The sequence below is a fragment of the Lolium perenne genome, chromosome 2, assembly GCF_019359855.2.
Source record: "Lolium perenne isolate Kyuss_39 chromosome 2, Kyuss_2.0, whole genome shotgun sequence".
Classification (NCBI taxonomy): domain Eukaryota; kingdom Viridiplantae; phylum Streptophyta; class Magnoliopsida; order Poales; family Poaceae; genus Lolium; species Lolium perenne.
In genome coordinates, this window is record NC_067245.2 from 187,549,468 (window position 1) to 187,576,373 (window position 26,906).

The 26,906-nt window shown below is 44.8% G+C and overlaps 1 protein-coding gene across 1 annotated transcript; it reads left to right on the plus strand.

Annotated features, from left to right (window-relative positions):
* The first annotated feature begins 5,720 nt into the window (after positions 1-5,720).
* LOC127334158 (gibberellin 2-beta-dioxygenase 5-like) lies at positions 5,721-10,121 on the plus strand. The gene is made up of 2 exons (XM_051360579.2): positions 5,721-6,017; positions 8,781-10,121. The coding sequence occupies exon 2, from the start codon at positions 8,785-8,787 to the stop codon at positions 9,892-9,894; it is 1,110 nt and encodes a 369-aa protein (XP_051216539.1). The 5' UTR covers positions 5,721-6,017; positions 8,781-8,784; the 3' UTR covers positions 9,895-10,121.
* The last annotated feature ends 16,785 nt before the right edge of the window (positions 10,122-26,906 follow it).

A 26,906-nucleotide genomic window follows, 5' to 3' on the forward strand; every position in this document is an offset into this window, starting at 1 on the left:
TAGATCTCCTCTTCCTTTTCCCTCAAAAAGATTCAAGAAGCATAGGAGTAGAGGGAAAGGGAAGCTCTCAAGGTCAACAATGGTGGAGAGCACAAAGGGGAAGAGGTAGCTGCCCAAGGAGGAAGAAGGGGGTCTTAAATACCCCCTCCCATCGAAATATGACCGTTTGGGTCCTCCCAGGCCGGATTATTGCAAAAATCCGGCCCCCGAAAATCGGCTAAGAACATGAGAAAACATGCCCCTGGATGGGGGCCGGATATTTGGCCAGATTTTCCCAAAAACCGGATTTTTCGGGGGGCCGGATTATCCGCCCCAAACTTGGGCCAGAATATCCGCCCCCTGAAAACTGGCAGAAACATCAAACTGAAACGGGCATAACTTTAGCATCCGGACTCCGATTTTGATGATCTTGGGCTTGTTTTAAAGCTATGAACAAGCTCTACAATATCATGCAGAGAACCATCATGATCCAACAATGTAGGATAGAAACAAATGATGAAAGGTTTGACCTATCTAAAAATAGACATACCGGTTAAAACCTCCAAACTTAAAAATGCAACAAGTTGCCCATACAAAAACCATTCTCGATGAACTAGATCTTGTAATGAGAATAAGAACAAGCTCTAAAACATCACATGAATAAGATCCAAATAAAACCAAGAAAGATGATGAACCAAAATCAAAAACGCAACAAGTGATCTATGCGAAATCCGTTTTCGATGAATTAGAGCTTGTCATGAGAATAAGCACAAGCTCTAAAACATCACATAGATAAGGTCCAAATAACAACCAAGAAAGATGATGCAAGGATGCAAAGGTTTGAGCTCTCTCCGAACGATACGATCGAGTTACTCACTCGAGAGCCCTCGTGATAGTACGGCAACTAAACTATAAACCGGTCTCCAACTACACTATGAGACCGGTGAGAAAGAAACCCTATCAAGAGCAAACCTTATACTTGCGCATTCCACTTGAGCTCGATGACGATGATCTTGACCTCAACAAGATGGAACGCCTTTCTTGATTGTGCTTGCTTGACGAAGTCTTGTGGATTGCTCCCCCATAATCCACCATGGGAGAGCTTCTTCTTCGGTGCATCTTCACATATCCATGATCACCATACGGATGGCAAGACTCAAGCAAAGGATCTCTTCGAGATGGCTCATCTTGAACCTGCACTTCATTTCGTTGATGCCTTGAAGTTAACCTTGAGAGCTCACTTCATCTTCATCTTCAAGACATACTTGAGACTTGATCTTCTTCATTTGGATGACAAGACTCAAGCAAAGGATCTCTTCGAGATGGCTCATCTTGAACTTGCACTTCATTTCGTTGATGTCTTGAAGTTAACCTTGAGAGCTCACTTCATCTTCATCTTCAAGACATACTTGAGACTTGATCTTCTTCATTTGGATGGCAAGACTCAAGCAAAGGATCTCTTCGAGATGGCTCATCTTGAACTTGCACTTCATTTCTTCATTCTTCATCATGTTGATGTCTTGAAGTAACTTGAGGGCTCACTTCATCTTCATCTTCAAGACATACTTGACACTTGATATCCTTCATCAATTTCTTCTTATTGCAACCTTGAAGCCAACATATGGTTCAAGAATTGCCTATGGACAACTCCTACAAATATAACTCAATGCAAACATTAGTCCATAGGGATTGTCATTAATTACCAAAACCACACATGGGGGCTCCATGCACTTTCAGTTGTGTCTTTGTCAAAAGATAATACTACCACTGATTTCCGAAGACTATGATGGCAGTATAACCCTTGTTGTGCCCTCTTGCGGTTGCTGACTTTCTAAAGTTGTTGACTTCGTGCAGTGAGATGCATTCGTTAACTTCCTTAAGTGAGGTTCGTAATGGACAACTTCCTCAACTTCCTCAAGTGAGACAACTCGACCATCAAGTGAATACTACACATAAATATCATCAAAGTGAGAATATATAAACACATAAAAGATAGAAAAATTAAATGCAAGTCAAATAAATAGTTTACTTACCCATAAATGCAGCTATAAGAGGTATATCATAAGCTACATGGAGAAGAGAACAAGAAATACGATTTTTCTACAATAAAGGTGTGAGTGGTACTCTTTCTGATCCAAATTACTTATCGTGCATTTAAATCATAGAGAAAATAAGCCGCGATAAGTAATTAGGATTGGAGGGAGTAGAAAACTCGCAGGCCTTTGCACTTGGTCATGTCTTTGTCTACATGTTATTAGCATAAGCTGATAATACACATGACTTAAAATCAGTAATCAGATCTTCTTATGAAGTATCATCAAAATAATATCCCTATTATTAAAAAGTAAGAATGTTAAGATGTAACCATGGATCAACTTCTACCACATGCCTAACTAATGAACTTCTACCACATAAGCAAATTTTCCTAATACATTGCATATATCTGGTCATAAGTACACAATATCTAGCACATATAGATTCGGTCCATACACATCCAATCCGCCCATAAAATTATATCTAACACACATATCTGGTCAAACGAATCAAGATATTGTAGCGAACTCATTGATCCGGTCGAACGCACTCGAGCTAATGAGTATAAAAATCGAACACACCCACGACATAGGAATATTTTAATGCATCCGGTCTTGGTAATTGTGCACATCCGTACTATAAATAGGGATTTAACAAGTAAGATACATATGTATACCTTGTTGAGGGTGACAAGATGGCTGGCGTTGGCCACGGTGCGGGCGAGGAGAAGCCGGGTTGACTTGGCGCTATCGGCGGCACCTCTAGCATTCGACCGCTTGGATAGGCATGAGTCCACGATGGAGAGGTCGCCGGTGTGAGGTCATCAGCATTTTAGTGACAAAATCTTTCAAGAGCTACCTCTTGCTTCCGCCTCGCCAACTAGGTGAGTTTTCCAGGGAGCAAACGTGCTTTCTGATCCTAAAGAGGTGAGGTGGATGTCAAGTGGAGATTTCTCGGTGTTTGTTCAAATATATACTACGTAGGAAGGGTTACGTTTGTTGGGCCCTAATGAGCCATACTGCCCCACACAATTGCTCTTTAGATCATATTCTGCAGTAGTCCCTTAAGCACACCATTCGTCTAATATGAAACATGTGCGAGATGACCTATCGCACACGCTTATCAGACATAGAAACATGTGAATTATTTCACCGTTGAACTTATCGAAGAGTAGGAAATTGGATTACATTTTGGTACTCATTTTTGAGAAATGGAACTTCCACGATAAATTGACTAGTAGGCTAGTTTACAATTTTCCTTTTATTCACAAACAATTATTATTATAAAACCGTGTGTGAGGAAGATAAGAAACCATGTGCGATCATAGAAAAACCGAATGTTTTCTGTGAGTAAATCGTATGCAACATTGGGATAATTATTTCTAGTTCATCAGTGGTTTTCTACATAAAACACAACAATATAAATGGGTTTGAGATACGATGGAACAAAGCTAAATTATCTAGCTAATAACCGTAGAACATAGTTCATAATATTTGGTTATAGGCTGGAAGGGCTATAACAAAACATGGTTGCCCTAGCTACATGTTACAAAAGACCACTAACTTAACACATTATATTAATAACAACTCATTACACACTAGCTAATTAATAATTAGTCACTACACACTAAATGCCCTCCCCGTCATCAGAGATGATGATGACGTTGGCGAGCGGCTAAGCCCTTCATAGAGCCTGATTCCCTATCCTCTTAGGCATTTCCCCTTTCCACGATGGCTTCTCTTATCAGGGCAATCTTGTCAAACCTTTTGACGGGAAACTCCAGACAACGTAATGCATGGACATGTCTGTGGGGAGTGGCCTCTGGCGTACAACCTACTGCTTCTTGTCGTTCAGCTTCTCCTCGCGGAGTGACTTGAAGTAATGCTCCTCCATCAAGTCTAGGTCACCCGCTGCTTCCTCGTATTCCTCATTTGAGGAGCTGAATTTTGGGGATGAAGATCTGTCGTCGTGGTCCGGTAGTGGGAGGAGTGCTCCTCCCCAACAAGAGATACATGCTCAACACAATGCATTGTCGGCATTGGGGACTGCCACACAGAAGATAGGAAAGATGTATTTTCAATGCGAGCCGCTGTGTGCGCCAAAGAGATGCTGGATTCCAAGAGGGTGGAGGCGCAAATATTTATATAAAGGCCGGGGGCGAGCTCGAGGAAGCTGCCTCATAGCCAACGTACGTGTGGCTTTCTGGAGGAAGCGAGCAAGCAACACGTATCGAAAGTAAGCCCAGAAGGCAACTTGGCTGGAATACGCTACACCTGAGCTTAGTTCCTGCTCGTTTAAGATATGGCAATAAACCTAGACGGACCAAAATTTTAAGCCGTGGCTAATAATTCACACACGAGTTAGCCATTGCTAAAACGTGTGTGTTCACACATATTGTTGGATCTGATGGGATTCATTGTGCGGACCTATGTTTTTTTGACTGTTTGGTTTTAGGAGGAAGCATTGCAAAGCTCTCCTATCTGTTGCCATCATGGGACATGTCTTTTACGTTCCATGGTGAAGGCAAAGGTGAAGAATGTCACTTTTGTCGATAAGAGGAGAGCCCTAGCCTGGCGCAGAATGCCATGGAGTCCGAGAACCGATGACTAATAATGGTGGTTCGAGTCTTTGTGGCGATGAGAAATTTGATTGGTGATTCGAGACTCGTAGCTACAGTATGCAAATGGGGGCGACAACACAGTTGAAGTTTAAGGTCTTACCTTTCAGGGTAAAAATCCAAATCTTGACCTTAATTGGTTGTGCCTGATAATGGTCTTGTTGAAGACATTGTTTCGAGAGCGTGAGCTTTCTTCATGGGTGAAAATCTATGATCTATGATCGGGCGACTACGATGTTTGTGCTTTGTTTCCTTCTTGAAGAAGTCACTTTTGGAGAATTGGACTTTAGGTGTTGTCTTAGCTAGTGATGTTTGTACTGCTGCTACAAAGGAATAGATCATTGTAGCGGTACTTTTCTCCTTTTTAAGCTTTTTTGTGTGTGCATCCGTAGTGTCTTTAGAAAGCTGCGTTGTTGCAAAGGCTGGATGTAATTGGTATCTTCACGTAATATTAATATATTTTCTTTGTCGAATAAGTATGTCTCTACCCTCTAGTCTAAGCATAGCCATGATTCAGGTGAGAAGAGGTAGGCGCATAGCCGCAATTCTTAGCAGCCAGGTGAGAAGGAAAACTAGTACAATGGTTTTTTTTAGAAAAGAAAAAAATGCAGAAAAACAAGCAAAAATATCTGATTGGAAGTGAAGTTCTACATGCCTAATTAAAAGGCCGGCATTGTGTGTAAGAAAATCTTGCCCGGTCCAATGGCCGGCAGAGAAGAAGCGGCATGACACTAGCCACTTATCCCTGATCATCTCCGTGGTACTGGATTGATCACACTTAACCGGACACCCCAACTATCAACGGATGGATGTGATGCATGAGACGTCCGTCTGTCTAGAGTGACCAACTAATCAAGAGAGAGATAGAGAGAGGGGTGGAGAGAGAGAGGTTTGATCGATGCATGAGAGGGGGAGAGAGAGAGGAATATTAATGGAAGGTAGAGAAAGATGACAGGGAGAGGAATAGAAGGTAGAGGAGAAGCCAGGGAGAGGGGAGGGGAGAGGAGGGGCATGTCTCAACGTTCACTTCCAACGCTCCACACATTTCAGCACAAGCCTCCGACGCTCATAAAAAGGAATGCTTCGTCATCTTCTCTTTTGGAAGCCTACCAACCTACTCCCCCTCACACCAGCTAGCTAGCCATGCGTGTGTCCTAAAACAAGAGCAACATAATTTCCCAATCGTTCTATATATAGGCCAGCTGACCATTTAGAATTGGCTAATCTAGCTAGGTATCAGAAACCTCTCAAATTCCAAGAGCTGGTTATCAAAATACGTACATACATACCCAATATACACCCCACTCCACGGCACCTATATTTCTGCAAAGATCGCTGAGCTAGTGCTGACTGCTGTTTCTTTCTGAGTCATTTATCAGGATTACAGGTTTGACAGTAGCAAATTTCGCAATTTTAATTCATTTTTTTCAAATATTTTCATCGAAGTACATAGTTTTTGAATAATACATATTGTATGGACAATCCATTCTATACATGCAAATCTTCTAGAATAGCTTACAACCCTATTTTTCTGCTATGACTCATATGCATGCATGTTTGTATGATCTATATATATATGTGCGAGCGTGTGTTGGTGATAAGCATAGGCATCATATGTATAAAACACACGTGCACTATGTAAGTTTTGTTTATTTGTCTGTATGATCTCCACGCATTTGTACTCTCATGGCATGCATGTAAGACAAGATAAGGTGCATGTGCAATTAGTGAAAATCATGCATGACAGGCCCGAGAGAGCAGCCACAGATCGAGAAGAGACAAACGGCGGCCCCATGTACATTCATCACGTGATGCTGTTATTTTGCCCGATCGACGACTATTTAGTTACGTGTGTATAGAATTCATGATCTCTTTCTTTTCTTTCCCCCATCCTCCCAACTAGATTTCCTAGGGCCTTTAGTTCTAGTGTGTTTACGGGGATCGGAGGAAATTATCCCGAATCCTGGAAAATTCCACTCGTCCGTTTACTTTTTCAGGTTTGGAGGGAATAATCTCGAGATATCTTCTCTCATCTTCATATTTTGGTTAGACTAAAAGCTCTCCATCATATTAGTGTATTTTTGGGAAAGAGTATTTAAGGGAATGTGAGGAGATTAGGTGAACACCAAATCGCCTCCCATCCCCAGCTCCAATGGGGATGGAAATACGAAAGAAGTAAACAAGGTCTAGGTGAACATTTTCAGGTTTGCATGGTCATTTATTAACAAGTTTGTAACATTGGTTTTTTATTTTTCAAAACAACCACTGGTATTTTATACATGAAACTACTTAAAATACTCAAGAAAATATATTGCCAAGCACCTTTCGATAGCAAATATGATGGTACAACTTACGAGCCAATCTAAATGACCCAAAGACATCTGTGCATGGATATATATTGATCCGAAAATAAATATATGTTTCTCTTACGTCAAATTTCTTCTAGGGCGACACAGGACATTCCCACGTTCCGGAAGACTGAATACCTCCCGGAAAGCTCATGATTTTATCTGATGGTTACCCTTGAATGAAATCCTTATTTTTTAAATAAGGAAAAAGTAATTATTGTGGCTAAGGTGTGAGTAAATCCAGAGAAACACATTTTCATGATTGAAATCAGAAATAATTTTCATAATACTATTTTAACTGGACTTGTTAAGTTACAAATTCATTGAGATAAGTGCTCAATGTAATAAAACACAAGAGCAAGTTTAAAAATCGACTACCTATCATTATTAATTACTTTTATTTTCTTTTATGTGGTGGGGCGGTTGTGTTGAGGGTTTTAGTTGCTGACTTTGTTTGTCATAAATTTGTTGCTGGATAATTTAATCATATGTTAGGAGTCAAAAATTAGTCTGACAACTGACCAAACTATTAAATATTTCGTAACTTTCATTGTGGTGCAATGGATCGTCTGTAAATACTAAGTAGGGTGTCAAGGTGGGATCCCGGCGGGATCTCACTTTTAGTGTATTTTGTCTTTTCTAGTTTAAATTTTTGTGTCAAAATTTACACTAGAAAATACAAAATGCACTACAAGTGGGATTTAGATGGATCCCACTTGACACCGTAATACTAAGAAGTTTCCTGTCATGTATGAATGGTGATAGAGCAAAGGTAATATCTTTATTTTAATTTGTGTAGTTATTGTATAAGTCAAGTAAAAATATCCTTGTACATGTTGAGATGAATGTGAACCCATAAAATATGAACGACGTTTTGTAGAATAAAAGCGCATCTAGCTTGTTTGTTTTCCAGCGCAGATAGCACCACATGTGTTCTATATTTCTAGGTTTTTTTTTCCGAACCATATCTTGGACATGGAATATTGTCTGTTTTTATATATAGATCAAAAGGACTTATTCATAACGTTGGGATATTTTGTTTTTAAAAAGGGGAGGTTATACACAGTGGCCTCCGCATCCAAAGGAGCCACAATTTTATTAGAGTTGCAACAAGGCCAAAACACCAGGACAGTGTACATAAAATAGATAATAGTGGCCGAGACATGACAAGAGATAAATATACACCTACAAGTAGGTCTTCGTTCGCGTAATGCAGTGGCACCGTCACCAAGTGCAGCTTGTGATGGTTAGGATTAGAATTTTTATTTTTGATGGTGTGTCGAACCAGTCGGGTCAAAACAACAACAAGGCAATGCCTCCGACAAAGAAACAACGCTTCCACAGAAGGTCAGAGAGGGAATTACAACTGAACGTGAGGTGGTGAGATATGAGTTACCGGGAAACATGGTGAGGCAACATCTCAACACCCGGCCTTGCTGATAACATCGCGCGTTCAGGGTGGACCTATAAATTGTACAAGCATATCCATGACACATGATTGTAATCCTTGGAACCGTATTCGTCTATCAACAATTCGAACTATAATTTCTGAAGCGGTGACCACAACGTACAAGACAAAATAGTCAGCGTAGGTCCTTGTTCTTGTACACTTGCTATGCACATGCATTTGGACGCATGTAGCATTGTTGTATACGATCATCCAACGATCAATCTACTCGATGACTCATTTCTATCTTGTTTATAACTTGTCAAATGCATCTCTCCATCCATCAATCTAAGTTCACCGCATTCTGTAAGCTGCAACAATTTCTTACGGACTGACGGCAATGTAATTACGGCAGATAGATGGATGACGAGTCTAACCCGCCGCTGATGGACACGTACAAGCACCTCTTCGACGACGACAACCACCCGCGCAGCCTGCGGGAACTGGAAGCAGCCGACGACGACGACCACGAGTGCGGCCTCCCGGTGATCGATCTCGCCGTGCTAGAGCAAGGCGGAGACGCGGTGGCGGCCGAGCAGTGCCGTGCGAAGATCGTGCGCGCGGCGTCGGAGTGGGGGTTCTTCCAGGTGATCAACCACGGCGTGCCGCAGGCGCTCCTGGACTGTCTGCTCGACGAGCAGGTGCGCGTGTTCCGGCGCCCCTTCCAGCGGAAGGTGGGCGAGCGGCTGCTGGACTTCTCGCCGGAGAGCTACCGCTGGGGCACTCCCACCGCCACGTCCCTCGAGCAGCTGTCCTGGTCCGAGGCCTACCACATCCCCATGACGCCTCCGTCGGCAGCCGGGCACGATGATCAAGTGGCCACCGCCGACGACGAACACGAGAACCACATCAGGTATGTGATCGAGGAGGTGTCCACGGCGATGTCGCAGCTGGCACAGCAGCTCGCATCGATCCTGATCAGGGAGCTGCAGGGAGACGACGACGATGACGACGGGATGACAAAGTGTTGCACTTGGAGCACGTGCTTCCTGCGGCTGAACCGGTACCCGCCGTGCCGCGGTAGCGGCGGCGCGTTCGGGCTGTGCGCGCACACGGACAGCGACTTCCTGACGATCCTGCGGCCGCTCGACACCGTCGGCGGACTTCAGCTGCTCAAGGACGGACGGTGGCTCACCGTGAAGCCCAACCCCGGCGCGCTCGTCGTCAACATCGGCGACCTCCTCCAAGCGTGGAGCAACGACGTTTACAGGAGCGTGGAGCACAGGGTGGTGGCGCACCCGGCGCGGGAGCGCTTCTCCGTCGCCTTCTTCCTCTGCCCGTCCTACGACACCGTGATCCGCCCGCACCGGCGGCCGGAGGGGAACCAGATTGATAGCTTGTACAGGAGCTTCACCTTCGGCGAGTACCGGAGCCGGATCAGGGAGGATCTCAGGCTGACAGGCCGTAAGATCGGCCTGCCACGCTTTCGCCGCCATGCTTCATCTCCTCCTGTCACACAGGAGCTATAGCCTAGAGCTAAACAGGCGTAGGAAACGTCTTAAGTCTCTGTATTAACCACTATTCAAATTGTACCTAGCTAGCTAGGCCTGTAGAAGAAGGATTCCTGCGGTCAACTTTTGGAAACATTGACCACTATGTGTGAAAGTGTATAGATCGAGTGCATAAAAATAACGTCTTCCCTTACAAAAATAATGGAATTTCTGTTTCTGAGTTGCCTAAGAAGTCACCTTGTTAACCATTAGGTCCGAAGCTCCAAGATACATGCAACTCACTTGTCATTTTTTTTTGGAAAATTTGCTACAGAGCACCATTATTTTCTGGCGTCCAATTGTGTCTTTGCCGGGTACCATTGTGTTAACAGCCAAATGTACAGATTCACTCAAAGGCACAATTATACGGGATAGTTTGAGGATTCAGTAGCTAGATACAAGAACAAGCAAGAAGGAGGATGGGAACAGAGCCGAGGTGGGAGAGAAGGGAGCCGTCGTCGCCAGTTCCTGATCCAACTTGGATGTTTTTGCTCGATGTCTCCTCCCAGTTACTTGTAGTGTCCTGCTCGCTTTGTGGGCTGGCGCATGTTCGGCCCAGGAGACAGCCCAGGTATGAGTAGGGGTAGGATAGGTTCCTAACATCCCTCCCTCCTTGAAACTCGGCTTGTCCCCAAGCCGACAAGCCGACACCATGGAGAAACCACCCAGATCCCATTGCAGTCGATGATCCTTCACTTGATCGGGGTCACAGTAGTAGCTCAGGTTGTTGTAGAGTTCAACGAGGTATATGGAGTCATCATGCTTGACGAAGTCCCAATCGAAGAAGCTGCCCAGATGATAGTTGCTGCTAGCACGGACTTCGTTGAAAGCAAGGTAATACTTGTGGCCGGTGAAAACTTGCAAGAAGACAGATGTTGCAGCCATGACATCAAATGTTCCTTGTTTGCATGTTGTGGTTGCACCTCTGGGGTCCCATGGCGATTGGAGCTCCATTTGTCGACCACAAGCTGGCAGTAGAGTTGCATGAAAACAACATATCAGAACAAACCCATGATATATCAAACCATAACCTTAAGTCTGAAGGATCATCAATTCCCTGACAGCCCCAGATAACTCCTTTTTCTTATTGTTGTGTGGTATCCCTGGAGCTTGGAGAAACGGTCTGCTAGTGCTCTTGTAGAATGAGTGAAGTCCAGCTTCCCTTCCTCTTGTAGTCAAGCGTAACATATGCATACATATCACAGTTGTCAACTCTGAATATGGTCTTCGTAACTGTAGCTTCAGGATCAGCTGTGGTGACCCGGCATACCACTGCATGGTGTAGTATGCAAGTCTGATATAACACCAATGAAACACCGTTCCACTAGCATTATATCGCTCAGAGAGGTACAACAGAAACATATGCGGGTCCAAGGCATGTCTATAGAATTACATACAGACTCTGTTACATAAGATCAGCACAGCCTCCTACTTTATAATGAGGTAAATCTGCAAATAAACTCCAGAAGAACGACTCGAAGTCTAATCCTATCACGAACTCTATTTATAGAGTATTTGACTAGCTATAGGGGCTATGAATAGATTCTAGCTAAATAGGAGCTAGGTTTAGGAAGCTAGTTCCCTTCTATGGCTAACCTAGGTTTTCTCCTTGTTGGATGTGGTATCTGACTCCTCTGACAGGGTACTGTCTCTTGAAGTAGTTGTTGACTCCTCAGCCTTCGAGTTGTACTGTAGATCCTCTTTCGATGCCTCCATATCTAAGCAGGGGATTTAAGAGTGGGATGAGTACGAGCGTACTCAACAAGTTCATTATAAGAAAGAGGTGTTTAATGCACTAGCTACGGCATTAGACCAGAAAGTCTAATACCAATGCAGGTTTTCATAACCATTCTTCAAAAGGTTGCTTTTATTCAGAAGAACTATGTCCGTCAGCCTTCACCGGTTTACTAGAACTTCATGGAGCTCCTTTCCGGCCGCGTTCGCAGTTCCATATCCCGGAACAGGGAGTGACAGGTCACGGTTCTTTACACTCTGCAGAGGTGTGTTGCTTTACCCATAAGAGATCTTAACCTTGGTGCCAACCGGGGGCGACCCGTCCACACTTCCTTTGGTGTGAGGCCCGGTATAAGGTCATAGCCAATCATATTCCTCCGCTACCTCATACACCCACCCGTTGATGCAAACTCCGACCCTGGGTCCTCGCCGGTGCTCTTATACCAAATAAGGATGGCCCCCGACCACGACAACAGTTCAGGTCTCTTCCATGAACTCCTTCGCCGGCAGCTGCAACCCATCATAGACCGCAATAACCGTGGGGACTTCATCGGGACCCCCACCCTACCACTTGTCCTCTCTTGGATCAAGGGTACCACTTGTCCTCTCTTGGATCAAGGGTCTACGGTAAAGCGCATCCGTTGATGTACAAGAGGTGGAAATACAATTGACTATTCCGTCCCACTCCAGATCTTATGGTTAACACGGGTATTACGGCACAAGAATCACTGGACGACATTTGTTGTTTAATCCTAGATGGATATAAACCCTTGCAATGGAACCTCCACCATATCAACACAATCCATGGTTCCATTGCCCACCACATAGTCATATTCATAGTTATGAAAATAGTGGTTTTGGTTTTTATGCAATAGTGATAATCATAGTACTTTGCAAGTAATTTGATAAAGATACTCAAATGACATGAGCAAGTGATGAACTTGCCTTTCTTGACTGCAAGATTATGCAGGCAAGGTCTTCGATACGCAATAACTCCAAATTCTGAAATAGCATCATCGTCCGGTAAGGACGATGTTTAAAAGATTGGCAAGGATGCAATAATGCATAAGTATGAGATGCAATCGCTCTAAGCGTAACCTAACCCCGATGATTTAGGATTAGTGAGTTGATATGATTGGTTTAGAGTGTGTTGCACTTTTGTAGTAATTCCACAAACAAGGTTCTTATTAAGGGTTGGTTACTAGGTGTCATAAACAAGTATTATAATGCATAATAACACTCATACATATCAAAGGATAGTAGTTGTATAATAAGTAAAGAGCAGTTGTCAATTTTATGTCCTATAGTGTACGGTTGATGATTACTTGTTATATATTTTAAAAGAATAAATTTTGAAGAACATGTTCTTGGATAAAGAACAGGTATGATAATATGGTTGTGGAGTTCTATGGTTTACTATGGTTTCCAAATTAGCTTCTTGAGTAAGTATTAGATGGATCACAACAAAGTTGGATTCATCCATAGTTAGGACTTGTAGGATTGAGTTAAGCTTAAGCATCTAAAGCAATTTAGTATAAATAGTTGCTATCAAGGTTGGTATACCTTGCTGGTGATATCTGGTTATTGTCTATGGTCCTAGTAGGTAGGGCTGATGGATACTCCATATTTACTTCAAAAGAATAACTTTAGAAGAACATACTTGTTAAACTAATAAGAAGTATCTCAATTAGGTTTGAGGTTGACTCGGTTTTGCTATTGGACTCACTAAGTGAATAGCAGTTGATTCCTAAATATAGGATGATTCATAAACCTTTAGTACTTGTAGGGTTTAGTGGAATATGGTTAGGTAATGCACAATATTTGGCACAGTTGTTATTTGAGTTTATCATTATGGTGTGATGCTACATAAGGTTAATAAAGGATGATGACTTTGGTAATAGGATCTAGGGTTTATTCTTGGTTGATCCTATTTGATCACCTTGGTTTGATGAGCATGCATACATAGGATGCAAAAGTATTAGTGATAGGGTTCCTAAATTTTATATAGACATGATCAAGCATTTAGTTGCTAATTATAAATCTATGGATGATTTTGAAGTAACATGATCACATGTTTGACTTAAGGTTTAAGTTATAATCAAGTTAGGTTCATATAAATTAATGGAGCTAGGGTTCTTAATGGTATTAGAGTTTTAGGATTCCACATAAAATTATGAGGTTATCACTTTATTCATAATAGAACTAGGTTTTCATCTTTGTAATACAACTATTAAGGTAATAATTTGATTATGGAGTTGACGTTATTAGTGACTTTGAATTTGAAAATAATATTGGAATTGACATTTTATTACTATTAGAGAATTAATAATTAAGGCAATTATTAACTTAGGGTTAAAATAGTAGTCGAAATAAGGGTATATCTTTTAATTCTTTTATAGGTTTTAGATTCATATTTTGAAGTAATGTTGAGTTAGGGTTTCCATATGATTAAGCAAATTCAAAAAAAATTGTATTGTATGAAATTTTAATACAAAGTGATATTTACTATTTTCTTGATAGAAATAAAAAGATTGTATCTTTACTATTTTTGTCTTAATAGTTGAAGATTTAAGAATTTATTTTTTCTAAAATTTAGTGAAAAGATCATCATATTATTTCTCTTTGGATTTTGTGGGATTCATTTCTGTTTTCACTTATATTTAGAAATTCTTAATTTTATGAAAAATTTATTTATATTTGAATTTCCTCATGAATTGATTTATTTAGAGGATAAGTAAATAGATGCAAATAGCCAAATGGTTAGTTGGGCTGGCCCATTGGCCTGAGCCATGATGGTTTGGCCCAAACTTGGTCCGGCCGAGTTGGTTGGGTCGAACCCAACCCGGCCCCTTCTCTCTTTCCCTCACCCGTAGTCGTACGCAAGGACGAGCAGAGCTCGTTCGTTCCCCTCCGCTTCTAACATACTGCCCAAGCGTCCATGGTTCCGCCGCGCCGCCTCCCGCTCATGACCGACTCGGGTCCTCCCCGACGCCGACGTGGTGGGGTTCTGGACCGCCTCGTCGTGATCTACCCCTCTGTCCAGATCGATTTGATTTCACCGGCCTCGTTTGCTCGCCCACGACACTTGCGGCGAGTCCGCCCCTGCCTCACCTCCGGTCGGTGACAGCCGCCTCTATGGTTGCGGCACGCCGCCGCTGCTCCACCTGACTGACCCCCATAAATTCCTCACTCACGCCTCCTTTCTCCCTTCCTGCTCACGCGCCCCGCACCAAACCCTAGCAGTGGCTTGGCTCACCGAGGCGATGTCGCGCGCCGCTGCGCTCCTGATCTTCTACCCTTACCCAGACGCCGGTGGGACGCATCGCAAGTCCGCACCCCGGCGTCCGTGTACTGGTACTGTTGCTGCGGCAATGTTGCTGCTCGGTTGCCAGGTTTGGTCCTCTCCTTTACTTCTATGTGGTGCTGGCACTGTGTTGAGGTTACGGCGGTGAGCTGCGGTTTGATGAGCTGTTGCTGATGTGCTCGTGGTGATGTGATGCTTGGACGTGCTGCCGCCCTCTACATCGACGCCAGCGGGATGGTGCTGCGACGCAACCCCGGCCTCGACTGCATCATCTACTACCTCTACTGCAATGTGAGCTAATCCTCTCCTTTTCTCTCTGTGGCTCATAGCTACTACAATCTGGTTACTGTTAGTCTACAACTATAACGATTCATTTATCTGGTTGTGATACTTCTGCTGGCTTGTGTTAGCCCCTGTTGGGGTGATTTACTCATCCAAGTATAATTTGCTTGCTGGGCTATTATCTCTGATGAAACTGAACCTTGACAGTTTCAGTTTCAGCCTTATCATAAGCATGCTCTTGGCTTATAATTATGTACTGATGGGGATGTGCTTTGGCATTTGTATGGATATACAGTGATCTTATGATCCTCTAGACACTCCTTTATGTGATCTATATGTTGGTAAAGTGTTCTAGTGCTGGTATTTGATAAAAACAGCTACATACATGCTTGTCCAGATTGTTGGTGATGCTTTTCTAAGGCTGGTCACTGCTGTGGTGTTCCAGGAATTTACTTGGTTGGCCTGGGAATGATTCCTGGACCCTAAGTAAATATCTATAGCTTGTGGTTGAATAACTAGTTGCTCTACTTGCCGCTATATATATTTGTGATGCCCCTGTTTGGATGAAGTATACATCCAGGCATATATTTTACTATAAGATGTACCTTTGATAAGAACAGGTACTTGTGCTTTATTTGTTGCCTAGCCAGTGATGCATAAGTTGAGGCACAGATAGAAATAGGGACAGATACTATGGTGCCTAAAGTTCTCTATGATGAATCTTGCATAGCACTTATGTGCAGATCTGAGAGAATCACTTCTCATGACTTAAACTGATGATTTATAGTTCGATCTTTGTCTAGTTCATTGCTTGCAAATACTACCCATGTGCTATCTACTAGGATCTAATACTTTCTGTGGTGCCTCCTAAGAGTGTGCACATGGATGTTTATTACTTAGTAAGATTTGTGCTGTTGGTAGTTATGCAGGGTGATTTATTAGGCTTGGATCATACTATGGTCAGATGATGTTAAAATCATCACAACAATTTATGTTGGATAAACTATTTGATTTGGATGAGATGATGCTATTTGGGAATAGATCCAAATAATATGCTCCATGATTTTGGTATACCTCTCTCCTTCTTCACTATGTAGCTTTGCTTGATGTTGTTCTGATTTTGCTGCTGGTCTTGGTGATTAGAGCTTGTCCTCCCCTCCTAGATCCAGATAGGCCCCTGATCTTCTTGCTTCTGCTTCAGATTTGTGGTTTGATTCGACTGTTGGAATTCTCTGGTTTATTTCCTAGAGATGATCTGGTGGTCTACATGAAGAACATATGCTGTTCTTAGGTGTTCTTGGGCTGGTTGATGGGCGTGAGAGGAAAGGTGGTGTTTAGACAGTGTTTGGGCTGCAGGCAGAGGCTTTGTATATGCCTACCTGCTGGTTTGCCCAGCCGACAGCACAGCCATGCAAGCCTATGTGTGTGCTGCTAGCTTGCTTGGCTGGTGTATGTGGCCGGGTGCAACTCCCCTTGAGGATCAGCTCAGCCACCAAAATATCTATACTGTTTATCTTATTTAAACCTTGCCATTTGGCAATCACTTTTCTTTTTGTGCTTTGTTTGTTTTGCAGGTGATCGAGTTGTATAAGAAGATGATGTTGATCTTTTAGATTTAGTTTAGGATTTAGTTTTCCTTTTCTCATACTTGTAATTATAATTGTAATATTCTTTTATTTATTTATTTCTTATTCATTTGTAAAGATATTGTATTATTGTGTTAATATCAATAAACAACTGTTTTGCTTTATGTATAATAACTTTATTATTGAATTGCTTGTCTTGTAAATATTGCATGACTATAAATGTATTCAAGTGTTAAGTATCTATTTCAAGGTTTATATTTTGTTTTGATTATATTATGTGGCTGTTATCACCAGATTTTGGCCAAATCAGGAGGTGGGCCGTAAGGAAGATGGGCTTGAAAGATTACACGTGGAATATCTCTGAAGCGGCTTTGTGCGAAGAGTTTGGGCTAGATTGCCCGTGTATCTTTAATTATAGTAGATTTCATCTTAGATTGAAAGTTAGAGTTTGTATCGTGTACGGTGGGGATTATTCCCACGTTAGAAAGTCCCCTGGACTATAAATATGTATCTAGGGTTTATGGAATAAACAACAACCAACGTTCAACCAAACAAATCAATCTCGGCGCATCGCCAACTCCTTCGTCTCGAGGGTTTCTACCGGTAAGCGACATGCTGCCTAGATCGCATCTTGCGATCTAGGCAGCACAAGCTCCACGTTGTTCATGCGTTGCTCGTACTGAAGCCTTGTTGATGGCGAGCAACGTAGTTATCATAGATGTGTTAGGGTTAGCATAGTTCTTCGCGTAACATGCTATCGTAGTGCAACCCTTGCATGTCTAGCCGCCCTCACACCTATCTCAGGTGTGGGGGCGGCACCCCGCTTGATCATTATTTAGTAGATCTGATCCGTTACGATTGCTCCTTGTTCTACAAGGATTAGTTTAATATCTGCAATAGTTAGGCCTTACAAAGGGGGGGAGGATCCAGCGGCACGTAGGGTGTCGTTCGCTAGTCCTAAACAGGATGTTCCGGGGATCAACTTCGTGTTGGTTTTTAGGCCTTGTTTAGGATCGGCTTACGATCACCGTGCGTGGCCGCGAGGCCCAACCTGGAGTAGGATGATCCGATTATGCGGTGAAAACCCTAAATCGTCGTAGATCTAATTAGCTTTATCTTGATCAAGCAGGACCACCATATATTCGTGCACCCCGTACGAATCATGGGTGGATCGGCTCCTTGAGCCGATTCACAGATAACCCGAGAGCCGTTCGTGGCTCGTATTTTATGTTTACGTGTATGCCATGCAGAAACTAAGCGAGGCATCTCCATCACCTTCCTGACCAGGTATAGGTCAGGTGGCACGCCCTTGCAATCAGCATCGGACGTGTGACCAGAAGGCTTTGCGGGCCGTCGCTCGGAGGGACCTCAGCCAGCCGCAGCTCTAGGTTGTTCCCGGCTCTACCGTGTTGACCGTCGCTGCCCGCCGGTGGGTTTTGACAGTCAACACATTCTGGCACGCTCGGTGGGACAAGCTTCTACATCAACCACATCGCCATCTACATCTGGGATGGCGGACGGCACGCCAGTCACCTACGAGGAGCTGCCCGACGAGCTCAAGAAGAGATATGACGAGATCAAAGTCACCCTCGAAGCCGACCTCATCGGCTCTTTTCAGAGAACCCGTTCACATGGCATCAGATGGAAGGGGTTCTCACCGCAAGGTGCACTCGATGGGATAGACCTCTCTGCCCCGTCGGAGGAACGCACCAGGTCCCTGCGGCAGGAGATCAACTACTTGGTGGCTCACTCGCTACACCGTCACTCTGAGAACCTGGTCAACACGTTGGAGCGTGTCGCTCTTCGCGTGATCCAGGAGATCATGAGGCACCAGTACTCACCGTCAGGACCAGCTCTCGGGACGCATCAAGGAGAGTTGCCACTCCAGTCCCGTCCACCGCTGCCATATGCGTTGGCAGCACCAGAAGTGCCGGCTACACCGGCATTCGTCGTCTACAAGATCGGTGGTGACCCTAGTGACTACCAGTTCTTGCCCGAGGCGCCTAAGGAGATCCCTCACGGGTACACGTGCACGTATGTGCCAGATTGTGGCAACTGGGCACTCACAAACCAGGCCACAACATCAGGGACACGGGAAAACAGGAGGGACGACAGCGACCGAGCTTGAGAAGCCGCCGTGGCGAACTAAGTACGCCACCCCGACGAACCTCCAGAGCTCAGCTCCTGCAGTTGGCTCAGAGCTGGAAAAGCAAACATGGCTGGCTAAGTACGCCACCCCGGCGAATCTTCAGAATTCAACTCCTGCAGCCAGCATAGCGGATCAGATCAGTACCATATTGAGAGACCAGTTCGGCATGGTGCCAAAAAGAAGGGCCATCGGCTATTCCAAGCCGTACCCCGACGACTACGAGATGATCCCGCTACCACCTAAATATCGGCTCCCTGATTTCTCCAAATTCAGTGGATCAGATGGTTCCAGCTCCATCGAACACGTCGGCCGATATTTGGCGCAACTAGGACCGGCTTCAGTGTCGGATCAACTACGCGTGAGGCTCTTCTCACAGTCCCTCACGGGATCGGCTTTCGGATGGTATACCTCTTTGCCACCAGACTCCATCCGGACTTGGAAGCAGTTGGAAGAGCAGTTCCATATGCAGTACCATCTGTGAGGCTTCCGAGTCTGGCATTGCCGATCTAGCACAACTACGTCAGAAGCGCGGAGAAACTGTGACAGAATACATCCAGCGCTTCAGGAATCTTAGGAACCGATGTTATTCGGTTCGTATAACTGAAAAAGAAGCAGTCGAGTTGGCAGTAGCAGGCCTTGCAACACAGCTCAAGGACATGGCCTCCCAAGCAGATTATCCCTCACTAGCGCACATGGTTCAGAAACTATCGGCATATGAACAGCGCCACCCGGACCTGTACCAAGACAAGTTCAAGCGTGCAGTAGTCCTGGTCGATGCAGAGGAAGACGAAGTTCCTGCGGGGGACCAAGCGGTAGTAGTGGCTGAATGGACTCGGGGAGGAACCCCCGTGTCCTGCAAATGGGTAAAGCCACCAGGCCCACCCAGGGGATTTGATTTTGACGTGACCAAGACTGAGCAAATCTTCGACCTCCTGCTCAAGGAGAAACAGTTGACGATTCCTGAAGGTCTCAAATTCCCCACGGTGCAAGAGCTGAACGGAAAGCCATACTGCAAATGGCACAACTCGCTCTCCCATGCCACCAACGACTGCAGGGTATGGCGTCAGCACATCCAAGCGGCGATAGAAAAAGGGCGTTTAATTTTCAACCAATATGCCATGAAGGTCGATACCCAGCCCTTCCCCGCCGTTAACATGGTAGAGTGCACTTACCCTGAAGGTTGCCAGCCAGGATCCTCGTTCAGCATCAACATGGTAGGACCTGGGAACCACTCTGGCAAAGATGGAGATGAGGGCAGCTGCTCTCGTAGCAAGGACACAGAGGAGGCCGCTCCACGTGATCGGCTCCATCATAATGGCAAGCGCTACGTCACAGAGGGAGAAGTGAAGAACATAAGATATCAGCGACCCCTCTCTGATCACCTCCTCAACAAATATGTGAGTCAGTATGACCAACGACGACGGTCCAGCTATGATGATGAAGGAGATCGTCTGGCTAGAGAAGCCAGAAGATATCGTCGACACGATCGCGATGAGGAGGAGCACGAGCGCCGTGCCACGGAAAAATCAAGGGAGCAAGATGACAACGCCAGGCACTGGGACTGCCCCTTCTTCAGACACTGCTGGGATTCAGGAATGAGCCGATTGCCCACAATCGGCAATTGCCCAGAATGCAACCAGAAGAAGAAGGAGGCAGCCAACGTGTCTGTGTTCAGGCGCCTAGGGCCTCTCCCGCCACAAAGCAAACGCGCTGAGTCCCCTCGGTGGGCAGATCTCGAGGATTCCGAAGACGAGGGACAAGAAGAAGAAGAAGAAGACAGGTACCACCGGCCAAGGTGGTGCCCTGATGGACTCAGCCGTTCACAAAAGCGCAGGGTTCAGCGATTGCGCGGCCTGGAGGAAGCCGAAAGGTTGTACCTGCATACGTTAAGGAAGGCACGACCTGATCTGGCTGCGAAAGTTCAGCGAACCCTGGACGAAGAGGGTCATCCACGGAAAATGGAGTGGCATCCCAAGAAAAGGAAAGCCGATGATGAAACATCGGCTGGCACAAACATGGTGCTCGTCCTTCCGACGGAGCTTAGTGCTCCACGATTCTACGATGCACTCAAGGTGGACGACAGCAGGCGCATCAAGTCAGAGGTTGGGCTGGTTTTATCCACCAGCCTGACCGAGTAGCAAGATTAAACCAATGAGCAAACGGGGCGAGGCTGATCCTTGTGATCGGCCCCAAAATTATGAAGGAACATTACAGAACCTTCAGTCAGCGCTCCAATGGATATGGAGGCCGATTCCAGCAATCGGCCAAAATTATCTTCACCACGTGTTCTGCTTGTGTTCAGCATCGATCCACTGGGCAGCGGCCACGTCGGCAGGTGAAAGTCAACACGAATCCTTACGGAGCCGACGTGCAAGTGCAGTGCCCTGGCTAACCATAGAAGCCGATATCTGCAGTCATTTGGCAGATTCGGCTCGGGGGGCATACAGTCAGATGAACATGTGCAGATACAGATAAACGTGTGTAAACATGCGTGCAGTGAAACATCCTGGGGCCGATTAGAAAGAATCGGCCAAATAAAAAAAAATTGCACAAAAAGCGAAGCCGATGCGCGGCCATCGACTCTAGTACAGTTACACAAGACCTGCCAGCTATGTGCTCAAGGCCCAGATTTTCGCCAAGATGGTTTTCAGTTCGGCTTCTGTTTCCAGCCTTGGCTTCAATGAGCCGACAGCCCTTTGCGCCAAGTTCAGCAGTAACATCAGTTAGGCATGCAAGGTAGCCTCTTTCTCATTAGGCTGGTGGTGTTTCATCTACAAGATCTGGGGCAAGTTTGGATGATTCTTCCTGGTGGTTATCTCGGATTACCAGATTACCTGAGGTCAGAGCCTTTTTGTTTGATCTGTGCATCCTTGCCGTCATCCTCGCCTTGATTAAGGCTCGGGGGGCAGCTCGCCCTAAAATATCTTTAGAGAGCCGATTTTGTTGGAATCGGCTGTTTCTGCAATGCGGAAACCAATGGCGACGCAGTTGGCTCGTTTTGGATGGGGCTCGGAGGGCGACTCGCCCGAGAGGTTCTTGGCTTTGGGAGCCGATTTTGTTGAAATCGGCTGGCTCTGCATTACGATTCGGAAGCCAATAGTGGCACATTTGGTTGGCTCACTACTGTTCTCGCCTTGATGAAGGCTCGGGGGGCAACGGACTACATAGATATTTGGTTCTTAAGAAACCGATTGAGATTTTCATCGGCTGACCCTCCATCATGACCTCCTGCAAAAGGATTGGGCAGGTTTGAAGAGTATTGGCTTCAACGTCGAGTCGTTTCAGCAGCGGTTCTGGGGCTCTTTTAAAGTGACCAAATTCATGATCACTCCGATGTCAAAGAAATAAAGAGCGGATTATGAGGAACCAATGCGTGGCAATCGGCTCGTTAAACATGGACTGAGTTGACAATCGGCTAAATTAGCATAAAAGGAATCGGCAAAGTCGAATTGGAGAAGTTCTTCATAGATAAGCAAGATTTCTTACAAAGGAAGAGTCAATTGCTCAAGGGGAGAGGTACAAAAGAGGGATTTGCTGACCAAACTGCTACTACTAGACCTACACTAGTAGATCCTATCTACGGACCGTGGCTGCCCTCGTCTTCATCCTCGGAGCTCTCATCGGCACTGCTGCCGATGGGCTCCTCGTCGCTGCTCCCGTAGCCCTCTACGGGAGCTTCATCCTCCTCATCATCATCGCTGTCGTCGTCGTCCCACCACATGCGGAGGCGTTTCGCCGGTGGGTAGCCCTCGAGGGAGTCGTCGTCGTCTTCCTCTTTCTCTTCTTCAGAAGAGGGGCAGCCGTCCCAGGGGAACAGGTCATCCTCGCTTTCCGATTCCAGTTCCCCATCGACCAGGAACTGGAGATCTTCATCCCCGCTGGTCAGGGATTTGTCATCCTCGGACCAGGTGGAGCAGGCGTGGTCCTCCTGGTCCCATTCTTCTAGTGCGCGTACGTCCGGTGGCGTCTCGCGGGAGGAGGAAGACCCATAGGAAAGACCGGAAGAGGAAGAGGAGGAAGAAGACATGGTGGCGCAGGAGGGTTTTTTGGGTGCCGATGGCCAGAACAGAGGATGAAGAGGGCTAATCGATCGGCACAGTTAAATAATGAGAAGCCTGGTGGAAATTTAATGCCATTACAGTTTCCGAGGAGATGACGCCAGAGCTATCGAATTTTGCAGAGAAGCTGAGAAGACAGGGCATAATGATGACGGATACTGCAACGGCTCTGCTCTGCCACGACATGACCCTTCAGAGGAAAAACAGAGTGGTTTTGGAATTATCATTGCCAAAACCAGGGGGGCATGTGTTATCACCAGATTTTGGCCAAATCAGGAGGTGGGCCGTAAGGAAGATGGGCTTGAAAGATTACACGTGGAATATCTCTGAAGCGGCTTTGTGCGAAGAGTTTGGGCTAGATTGCCCGTGTATCTTTAATTATAGTAGATTTCATCTTAGATTGAAAGTTAGAGTTTGTATCGTGTACGGTGGGGATTATTCCCACGTTAGAAAGTCCCCTGGACTATAAATATGTATCTAGGGTTTATGGAATAAACAACAACCAACGTTCAACCAAACAAATCAATCTCGGCGCATCGCCAACTCCTTCGTCTCGAGGGTTTCTACCGGTAAGCGACATGCTGCCTAGATCGCATCTTGCGATCTAGGCAGCACAAGCTCCACGTTGTTCATGCGTTGCTCGTACTGAAGCCTTGTTGATGGCGAGCAACGTAGTTATCATAGATGTGTTAGGGTTAGCATAGTTCTTCGCGTAACATGCTATCGTAGTGCAACCCTTGCATGTCTAGCCGCCCTCACACCTATCTCAGGTGTGGGGGCGGCACCCCGCTTGATCATTATTTAGTAGATCTAATCCGTTACGATTGCTCCTTGTTCTACAAGGATTAGTTTAATATCTGCAATAGTTAGGCCTTACAAAGGGGGGGAGGATCCAGCGGCACGTAGGGTGTCGTTCGCTAGTCCTAAACAGGATGTTCCGGGGATCAACTTCGTGTTGGTTTTTAGGCCTTGTTTAGGATCGGCTTACGATCACCGTGCGTGGCCGCGAGGCCCAACCTGGAGTAGGATGATCCGATTATGCGGTGAAAACCCTAAATCGTCGTAGATCTAATTAGCTTTATCTTGATCAAGCAGGACTACCATATATTCGTGCACCCCGTACGAATCATGGGTGGATCGGCTCCTTGAGCCGATTCACAGGATAACCTGAGAGCCGATCGAGGCTCGTATTTGATGTTTACGTGTATGCCATGCAGGAAACTAAGCGAGGCATCTCCATCACCTTCCTGACCAGGTATAGGTCAGGTGGCACGCCCTTGCAATCAGCATCGGACGTGTGACCAGAAGGCTTTGCGGGCCGTTGCTTGGAGGGACCTCAGCCAGCCGCAGCTCTAGGTTGTTCCCGGCTCTACCGTGTTGACCGTCGCTGCCCGCCGGTGGGTTTTGACAGTCAACAGTGGCATAATGGTTTAGAATTCAAATTCCAATTGAAATTCTTATTTAAGTTTCTATCTTTCATATTCGAATTTGAATTCAAATTATCTCCCCCAAAACACATGACTTTACAAAGGTCATGTCGAAATTTGTCGCACTCACATCGATGACCTAAATCAATTCCACCGACATAAGAGAATCATCGATCTCTTTGTGTTTTAAATAAAAGCGCGAAATTTCCCCGGATTTTCGATGCATGAATGCAATGCAAAATTTTGTGTCCTCTATTTTTTTGTAACCCCAATACCTGGGATATTACAGTCTCTACCTCTTAAACTAAACTTCATCCTCGAAGTTTGAACTCTCTCACGTTTCGGAGTGTGGATCTGACTTATGCAGACTACGACTTCTCTCGAACTCCGTGGTGATCTCACTAGATATAATTAAATATATCCCTTGTCCAGATTCTTCCTGGTATCCATTAGGTTTTGTCTCTGAACCATGGCTCCGTACTTCAATTCCATGTTTTCTTTCAATATCATAATCTTGTTTCCTTTCCCATTGAGGATTCAATGATTTGGACTTGTTCTGCTGCTGCTAGTCTTAACTGAAGACTAATTTGATAACATACTCCTGATTGGTAAATAGGTCTTTGTTTTCCCTTACTACCAAAACTGCAATAATGGTACGTTGTAAGGTACTTACCATGGAAATGGTTGTGATGGTTGATTTCCCTAATAATGGATTAGACTCATTTAGTCCATCCAATCATGGTTTATAGTTGATACCTATAACGATTTTAGGTTCCTTTAGGTTCCATGTAAGGAATCTTTCTAGTTGTATTTAGTTTTGGCAAGGTCTAACTCCTTTGGTCTTTGGCCTATTTGAGCTTTATTTGGTCTCTGATATTTCCTTCGTCCAACTTCATTAATTTAGTCTTACTTGAGCTTTCATACTTCTGAGTAAATATTACTCACTTGCTCAAGTGATAATCCAATTCTTACTTCCTCGCGGTAAAAACCTCGGCTTCTGGTCTGACATCCTTCTGAAAGTAGTGTTCGACAATCTTATGAAAATAAGATCGAATTTTCTCTCAGTTCAGACCTTCATCAACTATCTTGCTCAAAGTATTGATTCATATTGGATCCAACTGATCCCTCGCTCTCCCCCTTAGAGTTGTCCTAATGGTTGTTAAGCTCATCTTCCCCAACCAACTAGCTCCTTGGTTAGGCTATATGTCTTTTCCTTGGGTTTCTATTGTACTTTTCTAGGGTATCCTATTTGGATTGATTGTGTACCCACATGGCTGTGAATACCAGTACGATATGTTAGTTGGTTATGCAACTATGGTTATTCCAACTTTACACAGGACAAGTGCGTTGCCCATGAAAGATTGAGCAATTTAAAGATATTATTCTGCAACTAATATTGTGCTAAATGAAGAAGCTGTGTTCAACATACTGATTGGGTCAGAACAAGTATGGTCAAAGTCCTATGCATCCGTCCTTGTGCTCCATCCACTTCCTTGTTCGAACTTCTTAGATGATGAGCTCCCCCGATGATTTGAAAATTGGTTCATTGCTTCATTTGATCTTCGTACCAGATATGGATCCGGGCATTCTGATTTCATATGACCTAGTTGTCCACATCCAAAACAGGTAATATCCTGTTGCGTGCAATCCTTGGCATAGTGACCTTTTCTTGCACAGTTATGGCATCGAACTTGACTATAAAACGGTGCGATTGTCTCATCTCTAGTTTGGAAATTCATCTCTGACTGAGTTTGTTGTATCTGAATTGGTTGTGGTTCCAACCTTGCCTTCCATTTTCTTTCATTCTGCACTTCTTCATAATCATTCTCCAACGTAATTGTAGTATCCACTAGCTCGTGGAACCTTGTGCATTTGGTTAGATTCAACTGCATTTTCAGGAATGGATTCATCCCTTTTAAGAACCTTTTTATCCTTTTCTCCTCTGTGTTCACATCCTCTGTTGCATAACGTGATAAACGATCAAACTCTACTAGATATTTCCATACCGACAAGTCATTCTGCTTCAAGGTCTCGAACTCTCTTCTCTTTAGTTCCATGATACTTTCAGGAACCTGGGCTTCTCGGAACATCTTCTTAAACTCGTCCCACGTGAAAACATGTTCCGAAGGTTGAATTAGAATCACGTTATCCCACCATGACGCTGCTAGTCCTGATAGTAGATAGGTGGCATATCTAACCTTCTCTTCATCATTTCACCGAACTGTCTTTAATTTCCGCTCAGTGTCCCTCAACCAATCATCCGCATCCATAGGTTCTGGTGCGGTAGCAAAAGTTAGTGGATTGGTTTGTAGGAATTCCGTAAGACTCACTCCTTTTGGCCCTCCATTTCTGATACCTCCATTATTCTCACGTATCAAACGACTGAAAAACTCATTTTGTTGTGCTAAGTTTGCTGCTCTATCCTCAGCCATCCTTTCCATGTGCTCAAAG